This window comes from Strix aluco, chromosome 4 (assembly GCF_031877795.1).
Source record: "Strix aluco isolate bStrAlu1 chromosome 4, bStrAlu1.hap1, whole genome shotgun sequence".
Classification (NCBI taxonomy): Eukaryota; Metazoa; Chordata; class Aves; order Strigiformes; family Strigidae; genus Strix; species Strix aluco.
The window spans coordinates 60,721,354-60,734,199 of record NC_133934.1 but is presented as its reverse complement, the minus strand read 5'-3'; the positions used below and the strand labels follow the sequence as shown (position 1 = coordinate 60,734,199).

The 12,846-nt window shown below is 39.4% G+C and overlaps 1 protein-coding gene across 3 annotated transcripts in view; it reads right to left on the bottom strand.

The window, feature by feature from the left end:
* Window positions 1-2,151: 2,151 nt before the first annotated feature.
* UBA6 (ubiquitin like modifier activating enzyme 6) overlaps window positions 2,152-12,846 on the bottom strand; it is a 31,869-nt gene continuing 21,174 nt past the window's right edge. For all 3 annotated transcript variants that reach the window (XM_074823307.1, XM_074823306.1, XM_074823308.1), the window contains exons 24-34: window positions 12,303-12,431; window positions 11,329-11,380; window positions 11,162-11,225; window positions 10,207-10,276; window positions 9,467-9,538; window positions 8,163-8,280; window positions 7,031-7,224; window positions 6,263-6,390; window positions 5,372-5,459; window positions 4,879-4,973; window positions 2,152-2,442 (exon numbers count right to left, since the gene is read on the bottom strand). In XM_074823307.1, coding sequence (XP_074679408.1) covers window positions 2,307-2,442; window positions 4,879-4,973; window positions 5,372-5,459; window positions 6,263-6,390; window positions 7,031-7,224; window positions 8,163-8,280; window positions 9,467-9,538; window positions 10,207-10,276; window positions 11,162-11,225; window positions 11,329-11,380; window positions 12,303-12,431 — 1,146 coding nt within the window. In that variant the 3' untranslated portion in view covers window positions 2,152-2,306. The remainder of the gene's footprint in view (window positions 2,443-4,878; window positions 4,974-5,371; window positions 5,460-6,262; window positions 6,391-7,030; window positions 7,225-8,162; window positions 8,281-9,466; window positions 9,539-10,206; window positions 10,277-11,161; window positions 11,226-11,328; window positions 11,381-12,302; window positions 12,432-12,846) is intronic.

Sequence of the window (12,846 nt, the reverse complement as noted above, 5' to 3'; positions counted from 1 at the left end):
TAGGTTAACTTATATCCAGAAAATTTTAAAGGTCTGCTAATAAATATCATCGTGCATTTTGTTTTTCCATTAGCAACTGTTTAACTGAGCAGAACCCATCCGTAGAACAGACATCCATCCAAGAGATACACACAAAAAGAGCAGTAGAGGGATAACAGCCATGTCTGTAAATTCTGGCCAACCTCGACCTGGACTTTTTGGCAAGTGTCTCACAAAGCTGCATGTGTAGTCACTAATGAAGGCCATTCCATTAATTATATCTGAAAATTTACTTTAAACCCCGAGGACCATCCAATGGCATTCTAGCAAGGTACTGAGACTTTACTATTTTTATATGCTACTTACTTCAAAAGCATAAGTATGGTGTTAACACCACACTAATGTACCAGAGTGTACCTACTCAGTTTCATTTGTTCCCCAATCTCCAATTACAAGAGGTGACAGTGCTTTTGACTTGACCTAAATCTTTAAGTGATCCTTAGTACTAATCAGTGATTTCAGTTAAGAGTTCAGATTCCAATACTGCCACAGTGAAATACATTTTAGTCATTTAGAAGTGGTAACTTAGTGTCTGCTTCTGCCTTCTCTGCACTCTAAATATAGTCATCTTTTCTCCTGTTTCAAAGTTTCTTTAAAAGTAGTTCTTAAAAAAATGAAGTTAGGTAGTTTAAAAAGCAGCATTATTAATCTAGAAAATGATATCTATAAACTAGACTGACTGTAAAAATATATACACCTTCCAGAAGATATCCCACACATATGACTAAATCCCAAATATTGGAATAATTGTGTTGATTCCAGCTATTCAGTTCCATACATCTTGGTGTTCCAAGTATCCAGCGTAATAGCTGTTATTACTGACTGCAACTAACCAAGAAGGGAAAAAAAGGAGAGGTAAAATTCCTAACCAATAATGTTCATTAAATGTGAAGTATCCCTAAAGCTTAAAAAATTAAGATCAAGGATAAGTAGCCAAGTAGCCAGTAGCTTTTGCAACAGCTGCAGGAGATAAATGTGCAATCACAGTCTCTAAAGCTTAAACACATTGAAAGGTTTTTGAGTTCATAAGCTTTTATTCAAACTACACTTCACTCTACCATCACCAGGAGAAAAAAAAAAAAAAGAACTGCCAGCTCAATTATCCAGTGTTTAAATGATAAGAGAAAATAAGGTGGTCACGGATGTTTCTGTAACGCACCTCTGTCTCACCACAGCAGCAAAGCTAGTTCCTAATTATTTCAGATTAAGCAAATTCTTTATACTTAGACATCCTAGTAACTGACTGATGACGATAAAAACCTCAGTGTTCAGTGTGACTCAGACTTGTCCTGTGGACAGGTGTACAGCATAACCATTTGCTATAAGGAAATGGTACCAAAAGGAGCTGCTGAGAAAACTGTTTGCTATGATAAACATCCAGAGCCACTTCCCAGTTCCTCCTTTCAAAGTTATCATTTGCTACAGGGTTTTTGATTTGGTGAGAGCAGAAAGGCTCAACCACACCAAACATTGACTTTTTCTTGAAGACAAAGTTTTATTGTTGAAAGTGTTAACTCAGCTTTCGGATAGGTTTCCGCTTTCCCCATATTGTAGTATTCCCCAAGGAACAGTCTTAGTGCAGATAATCACCAACTCCAGCTCTCTTGACTTCAGGGGAGCTGTGACAATTTACACCTACTCAAGACCTGCCTCCCTGTTTCCATGTTGAGACTGACATAAGATAGGTGCTTGACACAGCATCACTCACTGTGCAGAAGAGAGCACCAACAACACAATAAAGCAGTTCATCTGCTTTTAAGTGGGACTTTAAACCTTCCAGATGAGATTAAATCTCACATGTAGATGGCAAGAGTGAAAACTCTTGTTTGAGAATTAAGTAACATATGAAATGGATTCGAGATGTTCTTAGAACACCAGGAGTATCATAAAATGGCAGTTTCCCCATTTTTTGCACTCTTCTCTAAGCAGCGCCTAATTTGCACATGGGGACCATTCGTTAGGTTCACCATTCTTCTTGACTTCTTCAGCTCCCCACAAATTAATACAAATCTTGTCTTTAAGGTAAGGACCGTACTGGACATTCCACCTCATGGAGTGACCAATCCTCCTTTGAGCAAACAGGTTTGAAGAAAACAGGAGACGAAACATAAATCCAGTTTGTCTTCAGTGCAAAGCCACTGATTTTCACCATTTGTTTTAATTAAGGCTTCACCAAAAAGAAACATATAGTACCATCTTTAATAGCTGAAAATTAGCACACTCCTTTCAGAACAAATGGTCCAGGAGTGACTTTTGTGTCTCTACCATCAATTATCTTCCTGAACAAAGTAGTATCTCACTGGTGGCCCTGGCAAGTCTTCCTCTCCATCAGTCTCTGGAGCAAATGATACTGTCAAATCCACATACTTCTTATCAGCTGATGGTTTCACAAGCTTTTGCATCCTACAAGGAAATGAAGAACACTTTGTTAACAGACAGAAGGAGGATTGGAAGTGCGAATTCAGGGTCAGCCTAGGATGAATTTCACTGCCAGCAACGAAGCCCAACATGCTAGAAACCAGGCTAAACTGGAGAATAAGCCACCTTTTAATTGACACAAAGGCTGTTTCTCCACCTGAGGTACGGCAAATGGTATTCCATTTTCTTGATAGACTTAGCCCCTTAGCAAGCTATTACATTGTTTGCTAACAAGTGCTCAGTACAAAAGAGAAAATGACCAGTTTCAGACAGGATTCCTCACTGACAGAGTTTCTCTTTGGTGCCCTACTGAGGCACAAGGCAAAGTTCACTTTCTGTGCAGGATTTTGGTCAATGAGGAGGAGTTGATGGAGTCCCCATCCCTGGAGGTGTTTAAGAGTAGTGTCGACATGGCGCTGAGGGATATGGTGTAGTTGGAAACTGTCAATGCTAGGTTAAAGGTTGGACTAGATGATCTTCAAGGTCCTTTCCAACCTAGATGATTCTGTGATTCTGTAAGTTCTCAGTCTACCAACAATGGCTGGTTTTAATATATTATTACAGAGAACCACTCCAGTGCAGACACTAGATACGCAGTTCTGATGGGATGTAATTCTACTGGAGTTAGGACTTGTTAAGTCCTTGAATGTCAAAGGTGAATAGCAATGAGGGGGGAAAACCAGCCAGGATCTGGGACTTCTTCCCTCATGACTACAATGTGAGTTTAAACTAGGTAAGCGTGTCATGTCTTAGTGCAACTTCCCCCTTTGCTCTCCGCAGTCTCAAAAGCTACAGCTATTGCTTGAAAGTTGCACAATAAAATACTGAAGTAGAAGGTCAATCACTTTCATTACATACATTTAGATGTCTCAATTACTTTCTTGCCAACTCGGAGCACTAGTTCATGAGGCCAGCTCAAATGCTAGAAGGCTGGGGGAAATACAGTCACTCATTTCTATTCCTCAGAGGTCACTTAGAGAAGGATTTCCCTTCTGGCTATGCTTTTAGCACACAGGTCAAAAAGCTGCTTTCCCCAAAGTTCATTTGCAAGAACACAAGGCATTAGCCTCTTCTCAGCAGAGATACTGAGGTCATGTCCATTTGCATGAGGAAGCCCCAAGCTACAGAGCAAGGCAGATCACTATGTCTCTAAAACGTGCTTTTAAGGAGTATGCTACCAGTCAGTGTTGTAGTTCTAAAATAAAGACAGTCTTGCAATGCTTATGTTACAGCCAGAGAAAGATTTTAAACACTAAGAAAAACAAACACACAAGCAAGACCAGAGTTTGCTGCGCAAATATATCTTATAAAGCTTTGGGGACTGCTTGTAACGAAACCCCAGGTTGCTGTAACTACATGGAAAGCTTGAACCAAGTCTCAGGGTAATAACAAATCCTGATAGTCACAAGAAGGCAGCTTCACACCATGCCTTTGACTTTGTTACACACCCCACTCATTGCAAATGATTTATACAGCTGTAGAAGGAATATAAACAACTTCTTTTGAGATAGGCTGTAAATTCACATCTTAGTATGCCAGACACTCTAAAAACACTACAAACTTAGAGGCTTTTCACTCCCTGGAATTTTGAAGTAGCTTGCCCATAACGTATACCACTTTGCCTGACGTTACCTACTGGCAGACCTTCAAAACAGTACTGACCAATGCATCCACTTGCTTTAGCGAAGCCTGTGGGCCCTGACCAGCAAACACTTCACAGGAGCTGTGAGGAACAAGTTTTAAGCTGAAGAAGTTCAATCAACATATAAGCTACAACTAAACCTGGGTGAGATCTGGCTGTTACTTTGCAACGGCCTATCAGTCAAAAAACAATGCCCTGCCCTCACATCCTCCCAAACTTTCAGTTTGTTATACCCCAATTTCCTGTCAGTGAGCAGCCCTGCAAAGCCTCATGAATGTCTCATTTTTAAGTGACCTAAAGTGAGCTAGAAATTCAAGGAATTACTACGAACTGAACAGACTTCAAGAAATCTCAATTGCAATCAATATGTTAACTCCTTCCCGAATAAGTGTTCTGATTCTTTCAGAGCTACATTGATAAATATCACCATTAGTTTTAAGACAATTTAAAAAGGTTTGATTAGTCTTGTTCTTCTTGAACCAAGGTACATTCTTTCCCAAAAACCTTACTGTCAGACTTCTTCAGGTTTCTCATTCTGGCATTCATCAGTTAGAGTTGCATTTTACAAGCCTCGTGTTCTCACCACAGAAGTTAATTCACTTTCTCTTTTTTTATTTTTTCCAAAAGGAAAAAGTTACCTTCTTGCTTTCCCCAACATTAATGACTAGCAACCACTTTGAGAGAAAACATTGCTGTCAGACACACGCCCTTATGATACAACCAGTGAATAATTTGTACATGCATTCGCACCCCTCAAGCCATTTCCCAGTTATACTTACGTCAGCTTTAATCTTTTAATATGACCGGGCATCACAGGAACATACAGCATTTTGACTCCCTGTACAACCATAGTTGGTTCAATTCCATATTTCTCCTGGAATTCACAAATTAAAACTTATTAAAGGACTAGAACAGCTGTACAAGCCAGCAGATGTTACTACTGCTAATACCACAACTAATTATTCAAAATCATAGGATTCCAGCCAGAAAACTTGCTAATGCATGGATGTTGGCAGAAGTCTTATTAAGATACGTTTGAGCCAACTGAATTAACAAAGAACTTGAAAATAGGCTTGGATGCATTTACTTAGAGACATCACTGTTGACATTAATTCTTTCTAGAATTACTCTGGTTTGAACAGTAACTTGATAAAAGAAAAGAAAACCAACAAAAACCAACAAACAAAACCAAAGAAACCCCAAACCAACAACCCAAAACAAGAAAACCCTTTCCTCTCATCTTGTATTAACCCAGTACAGTAGCTAACTTACTCTGACAGCATTTATGAAGTCCAACAGAGTAAAATCCTCTTTCCCATAAATTGTCCACCTGTCCCAGATTGTAAATGATATCCCATTTCTGTTTTAAAAAGAGAAAGGTTGTTTGTTATTTTAGAACGTGAACTCTGGCACTTCCCTTAAACACGTACTGAAGAACTATTATGCCTTCTAGCGACTTGCTGTTTTATCTTGAGCAAAAATCTCTTCCCTCTCTGCTGCCATTTCTCCAGTCCTTTGACCCGGCTAAGCACAAGACACAGTAAGAACTCTGCATAAACATGGTATGTGGCAATGAACTTACTGAGTTTTCAGACCTACTGAAAAATAGCTCTTGTTTTGACTAAGATGCAGAAGTGTGTCCAGTCTCTGCAGACAGGATGCTTATTAATAACCACGCTGCATATCTAACTCATCTAGATTTTTAAAGCCTAACCAGCAACAGCTTCCACTGAAAACAAAACTAAGCCCTTAAAATCACTATTTTTAAAATTAGGACAGAAAAGCACATGCTGCATTTTCCAAACAGGAAGTTCTTGAGCAATGCATTATGGGACACCCTTGGCGGTACTAAGAATATCACTTATACCTTTTGCAGTATGTAGTAAATGGATAATAGAGTTTGATAGCAAGTACTAAGTGCTTCATGATTTTCCAAGTTTAAAGAACAACAAAAAAATAACCTTGAATACCTATAACATTTAACTGGAGTATGACCATGAATTGTGGTTCCATCATAGTTCTGATATGTGAGCACATAAGGCCTTAATCTGGTTGTGTGGATTTAATAACTACAAATTTCACACTTCTTGTAATGGCTCACGAAGTTCTAAGCATCAATTACCAGGTTTCCAAATACTGCCCTTCTGCTATTGTCCTTCCTACCTGATTTCTGTTCTTCTTACTTCAGCAGTTTCTGTAAAGACCATTATGGGAATGGCTAGGTTCAGAAAACAGTTCTTGTATGCATCCGCTGGGTAGCCACCCACAACTTTAATGAGTTCCAGTGCAACCTGCAGTAAATAAGAATCCCATACTACTATGAGACCAAACACAGGTTTTAGTTACTGTGTTATCAACACTAGTTTAGTTAAGAGGCCAGCAACTACAGAGTAAATTGTTAATGAGAGCAGCTGTCCAATTGGCAGACTAAATCACACCTGGAAATGCAACCCAATATGCCACAGAAATAAATTCTGTTGCTGCTAATGAAAATATTTAAAACATTCAAAAGTCTTCCTAACATAGGACTCTTCTGAAATTGTTAAATTCAAGACACCTCCACAAAGCATGCAGTTCTGTTGAGGTGCATGGATATGAACTACTACAGAACAGATCCTTTCTGCTCTTGGCAGTGGCACTCTGACGGAAGTTAGCATTAAGTGCAGAAAATGAACCAAGATGCTGATCTCCAACTCCTCTTTCTGGTCAGCAAATCAGAAATAAAGCACCAAGGGCTTAACACATCTAGAACCAAGAGCAATCTTTTGTATTGGTACATGAGAAAAAAAATATTAAGTTTGAAATAAATGCATTTCTTTAACGAGGCTCTATCAGGGTAGTGTTAATCAATATCCAGACAACAGTGGTTTTGGGCAAGGAACAGTAAAAGAACGAAATATGCATTTTAAGCATTTTAAAAAACATACGCACCAGCCCTGACACTGCAGCAGTAGCTGTTGCAATTGCAGGAATAATCTTTCCAGCAATGCGCTTTGTTTTGAACCGATCTGCTGGTTCAATGTTGTACATCTTGGCTCGCAAGTTTGATGCTGCTGTTATGAAATCTATATGCCCATTACTATCATCATCTTTTTCAAAGGAGATGGGCTTCATTTGCAAATCATCTGCTCATGAAAAAAAAAAAAGCAAAAATTATTATTAGAAAACTGAAGATGTCCTAAACATAAGTTATAGGGAACTAGAGCCTTAACAAATTAAAAATTTCACATTCTGGAGCTTGGTCTGCTTGCTAGAAGCAGAAGTGCCCCACCAATACCAGTTGTTAAAAGTGAATAATGAAAGAAATATCAACAGAGCTCCATAATTTAATTTTCCTTGTAATAACAATTTTGGACAGTCCTGAGGATGTTTCGTACACACCCCACCTCGTTATAGTTCCCATCCTGTAAGAATTTCCTCTATAAGCTTTGTTTACCTGTTAACCATTTCACTATGGACTCAGTAGCATGGGAGACAGAGGTTGGGGCTGACACTCCATGGGATGGGTTAGAGCTAAGCTTATCTTTCTCCCCTGGGTTCACAGGCTAAAAATGTACACATGTAGTTGTTGCCCAGTGATCTCTTCATGTGGCCAGGCACAAAAATGGGATTTGAGCATGCTCATTTTAACATAATTAGAAGATACTCCAGAAGACTCTAACAACCTTCACAGTTTAGGATAATTTCAGGCTGATTCCTGTAAGTAGTAACGCTCAACCTTCTCATACCAGAATCACTTTCAGTCCATCTGGGATCTAGCCAACACCCTTTCCCTCCTTAGAGTTCAGTTCCCTGCTGTTTACAACCCTGATGACAGTGAGCACTTACATGCAAGTATAACAGAGAACCCTAAAACTTGCAGGAATCTCAGAAATACAGAAGCACAGTGTAACGTGAAGCAGTAAGGACAGTTATCTGCATGGCACTTCAGAAAGCTTTAGATAGCAGCTATCTGCTTCTTGCAGAATTACAGAACTGCTTTATCCAAAGGCCTGAATGTCATACTACTACCAGTGCAGCTGCAAGATGTTACTAAGCTATAAAGCTAGTTTGCACTACTCACTTTCCAGAGCTTCATTGGATAGTATAGACTTCTCCAGCTGGAAAATAGCATTTCTTTCATCCTCACTGCTGACTGGAATATGATCTGGTTTCCTTGCAGTCTCATCAGTCTGTACAACCTGCAAGTGTGTTCAGTGCTTGAGTAATAAAATACATGAACTTTGTACAGTACAAGTGTGAAGTGTACTAGATTCCCTGTCTTCCTTGCAGTCTTTCATCCCCAGTTCGAGAGACATAGACTTACTGGAGCAAGTCCAGCCAAGGGCCACAAAGATCACTAAAGGACTGGAGCATCTCTCATATGAGAAGCTGAGAGAGCTGGGATGGTTCAGCCTAGAGAAGAGAGGGCTCAGTGGGATCTTTTCAATGTGTATAAATATCTGATGGGGGGAAAAGTACAGAAGGCAGAGCCAGACTCTTTTCACTGGTGCCCGGTGACAGGACAAAGGGGTACGGGCACAAATTGAAGTGCGTAAAATTCCATAAGAAAATACTTCAAAGAAAAAACAAATAAAAAACCCCAACCAAAACTGTGGAAGGACGGTTGAACACTGGCACAGGTAGCAGAGAGAGGCTGTGGAGTCTCCAACCTCAGAGATATTCAAAGCCTGATGGGACACAGTCCTTGATGACCTGCTCTAGCTGTCCCTGCTTCAGGAAGGGAATTGGACTAGGCGGTCTCCAGAAGTCCCTTCCAACCTCACCCCCATTCTGTGACTCCAAATCAAAATATCAGGTTTGTCTCACAAGGCAAGCATTCATGAGACAAGTGTTAACACTGGGCAAGAAAATATGAAAACGCCCTAGAATGTTTACTAATTTTAAATGATGACAAATGCTAGCCACTGCACGGTAACTCTTAAGCTGTTTTGAAGTTAACACCTCAAAAATAAAAGTAATGACACTTCCTTTACATTACCTAGAAAGTAGTAACAGATTGACACTAGTCTTGGATAGCTTTAAAGTTCCTTATGAGCAAAATTTTACTACTTTTATTAAAATAGTAGAGACTGATATAAACTTAAAAAAAGCTTGCAGCCTTACAATCACACTCATGCATGGAAAATAATGCTATAGCAAGCCATTTGCAAAAGGCAAACTCCCCCACATCTTGCATTTAGCATCTGGTACATAGATAACTTAGCTGTATCAAGTTAAAGCAGTCCTGTATGCCATACTCTTGTTTCCCCCAAATCCATTTTAATTTGTGTTTATTGCTCATCAGCATCAATGCAAGAAGTAGTTAAAGATGTGGGACACTGCTTGGGGATTTTTTTTTTTCTTTAAACTAAAGATCACACTTACTTTGTTCGAAGGTCTGAACTCTGGTACCTTCACAGCTGAAATAATCTTCAAAATAGTTTCCTCCGACAAATCCTGTTATGGTTTTGAAGAAAAACAATTTAAATTGACATCAACTCAAAAAGGCCCCCGCAAAAAGACTGCATATCCAGTAGCATTTCAAAGAATACCAAAACATCCCACAGACATTCAATGACGTGTCAGTGAAACATCATTACTGAAACACCAAGTGGTATTTCAGTTGCCACAGTGAACCAGAGCAGTGTGAAGTGCCTAGCACTTGAAAACTGAACAGAACTGAAGTGTAAACATGACTTAGAGGAAGATCCAATTAGAAAAGAAAAAGGGTAACAAGAGAAACAAAGGATAAGCAACAGAGGCTGTGAGAAGTAAAAAATAAAAACTCCCAGACCATAGCTAAGACAGTTAAAAAAATGCCATAAAGAGATGTTCTTTCAGTTCAGTTATTATATTGCCCAGGGAATAGGTCCATCAAAATAAGAATTCCCGAGTTCACTGCTTATTGAAAATACACAATGCACTACTCATTTCCTCTTCAGGTTAGGGATTTAAATAAGGAAGACTAAATGTAAGTGGCTACTGAACAGCCAGTGCTGGAGGATAGATTACTTTAAGAATCACTTTAACCAGTTCTTGGAAAGAACTGTCAACTGGACATCAGGCCAGAACTGAACATGTACATCCAAGTTATGTGGTTGGAACACTGTTACAATATGGATTACCTTTTCTGTGAAGGGAACACAGTACACTGTTGCAAAGAGTTTTGCTGCGCTCACAATGAAACCACAGTGCCTGAAGAAAAGATGAAGGTAATTATTTTTGGTTGCTTGTGTTTTTACTTCAGTTGCCCACAGGTTTGCAATCATGTTCAAAGAGGTCTTGAAAACACACACAGAGAAACAGAATTTCCACCCTTCAGTGCACACAGTGCAAAAGAGATGACAGACTTTGAACGCCTTGGAAGTCCTCCCCAAAACTAAGCAAACACTGATGAGCAAAGAGCTATTTAATGAAAACTGTCTTTCCTTAACCTCTGTAGTCAAGAAAACTACAAATGCTCCCATGACTTCAATATGATAACAAAAAGCTTCACCTCAGAAATACTTTGATATCTGCCATGATCTCAGTTTTCACCCAAACTAAAAATGGCGATCCAAACAGTTTCTCAAAGCAGATGTAGATATGCAGCAGATAAAAACTTTCCAATCCTTCAACCAGACCAATTTTTTAAATTATCTGTAATATGCAAGCCATCTAGATCAGACCCAAATTGCGACAAGGAAGAAAAGGGTCAGTAGATCATTTTTGCTAGTGAATTTAACTTGGCACATCTTGCATTTCATGATGTGGGCCAGTGGGGACAGGCAGATATGACAGCAGTAAGTCAGTAATTCTGTAGTCACATAATAAGTGAAATGGGTTGTTCTAAGCCGTTTCACATCAGATGTTGTCAGAACTTCCCACGACCCTCCAATCCCAAATCAGTGAAAGTTAAGTTACCCGCAGTGAAAGTACGAGACAGCTCACTGAATCTGCCACAGTGTTAAGACTACGCATTAGTACCCATCAAGTACCAGTCCAGCTTCTAGTGCTATAAAGCCACTGCCTTGCACTTTCTGTTGCAGGGTGAGTTCTACAGGATGCTGTAAAATGCATCAGTGGCAGTACCATACTTACAAAGGATCATTAAATTCAAACTTCACTGGGAAAGGTGGCCTCTTCGGTGATTGCCAAAACAAACCTGGTAAGAAGACAGTCTTAAGATGAAATCTTAAGGAGTCAGGAGCAGCAACACATGATGTATGCCATGAATTCACAACAGGCAATGGGCTATTTGTACTTACTTCCGTCTTTTAATCGTGTATCAAGGGGAAATGAATGAAGGAGCTGAAGAGCCTAGAGGAAAAGCCAGAGTAGCCTCAGTAATGTGTCATATACAGATTGACATGACCACACTAAATCAAGCCTTCTTTTTAGTAATGATGTGAAATCTTGATGTAGCTTTACAGACACTCCAATATGTAGTTGAAGTAATTTAAGGAGTTAAGAAAACTTAAGATGACTGCGTTAAGATGATAAAGACACAAGTACTACTAGACAGAGTGACTTGCCCACTCATTCACAGGGCAAAGATGACAGTGTCACCTCATCTGTCCAAAGTCCAAGCAAGGCACTTAATCCAGCAAGTAAAGTGTTTCCCCCACCCTGTTGTCACTTTAGGATCCATGCATACCAATTCACAATTGGGAATGCGATGTTTTCTCAATGTGACAACTACCACCAGGGCTTCCATACACGCAGACATGATATGTTTATTAATACACAACATCACGATCACATCTTTCCTACAAAATTATATGCACACACTCTTTAAGCAACACTGGGGACCAGATTCTCAGAATGACTGGCTCTTATTTCAGCCAACCTTTCTGTAACATCTTTGAGAAAATCAGGGATATGAAGATGAGTTCAGTAAGAAAAGTTTAGTGGGGGAAACAAAAAGCCACTGTCCTTTAGTAAAAGACATCTGGTAATCCTGCTGCCCTGGAAAAACACAATACCTAGTCAGCTGGAAAAATGCCAAGAAAACTCCATGGAGACTACTGAACAGAGCCACTAGGAGCAAGTTAATAAACCAGACTTAAAAGCACTACAGTAGAAAGAGGAGGGGATGCAGCATTTTTAAGTTTCAAGTACAATTCATTATTTATGAATGGATGGAAGTAAGTGCAAAGACTTGGAAACCTGGTTATTAGGGCTACCAAGTTTTCTAATATCCTCATCAGTCTATCACACCTCATTTCCAGGCCTTACCTACCTTATGGCTAAAATACTTCTCAAATTTTACTCTCGCTAGTTCCACACATTGAGTCCAACTTCGAGGTCTTCTACTGAGTGTTTTAATAACATGAAAACAGCCTTCTAAGCTCTCACCTGATTTTATTCTCTAGATAGAGAAGGAAATAGGAAAATGTTAAAACAGACAAGATTCCTTCCAACCCAGTCAAACAGCAAATATATTTTTAGTAAGTTATAGGCAAAAGAAAACAGAGGGTCACTTTGTGAAATATCCTCTATGTAATCCTCTTTGCTGGTTTTTCCCCAGGTGCTGTGGTCTACTTGATTTATTTCCACCCAGGCCTATGGACCACAGGCCATTACAGACTCACAAGAAAAGATATTAAGCAATTGAGTCTAATTTATTACACAGTTGAATTAACTTGAAACTAAGTCTTCCCTTCATTTTTCCCGGCTAGTTGCACATCAGTGTGACATCTACTATACACTCGCTAGCAGTGCCTCAGTATTTCTCACATACAGAGCACGCATGAGCTAGAGAAGCAGCCAAGACTCCGGCTCTT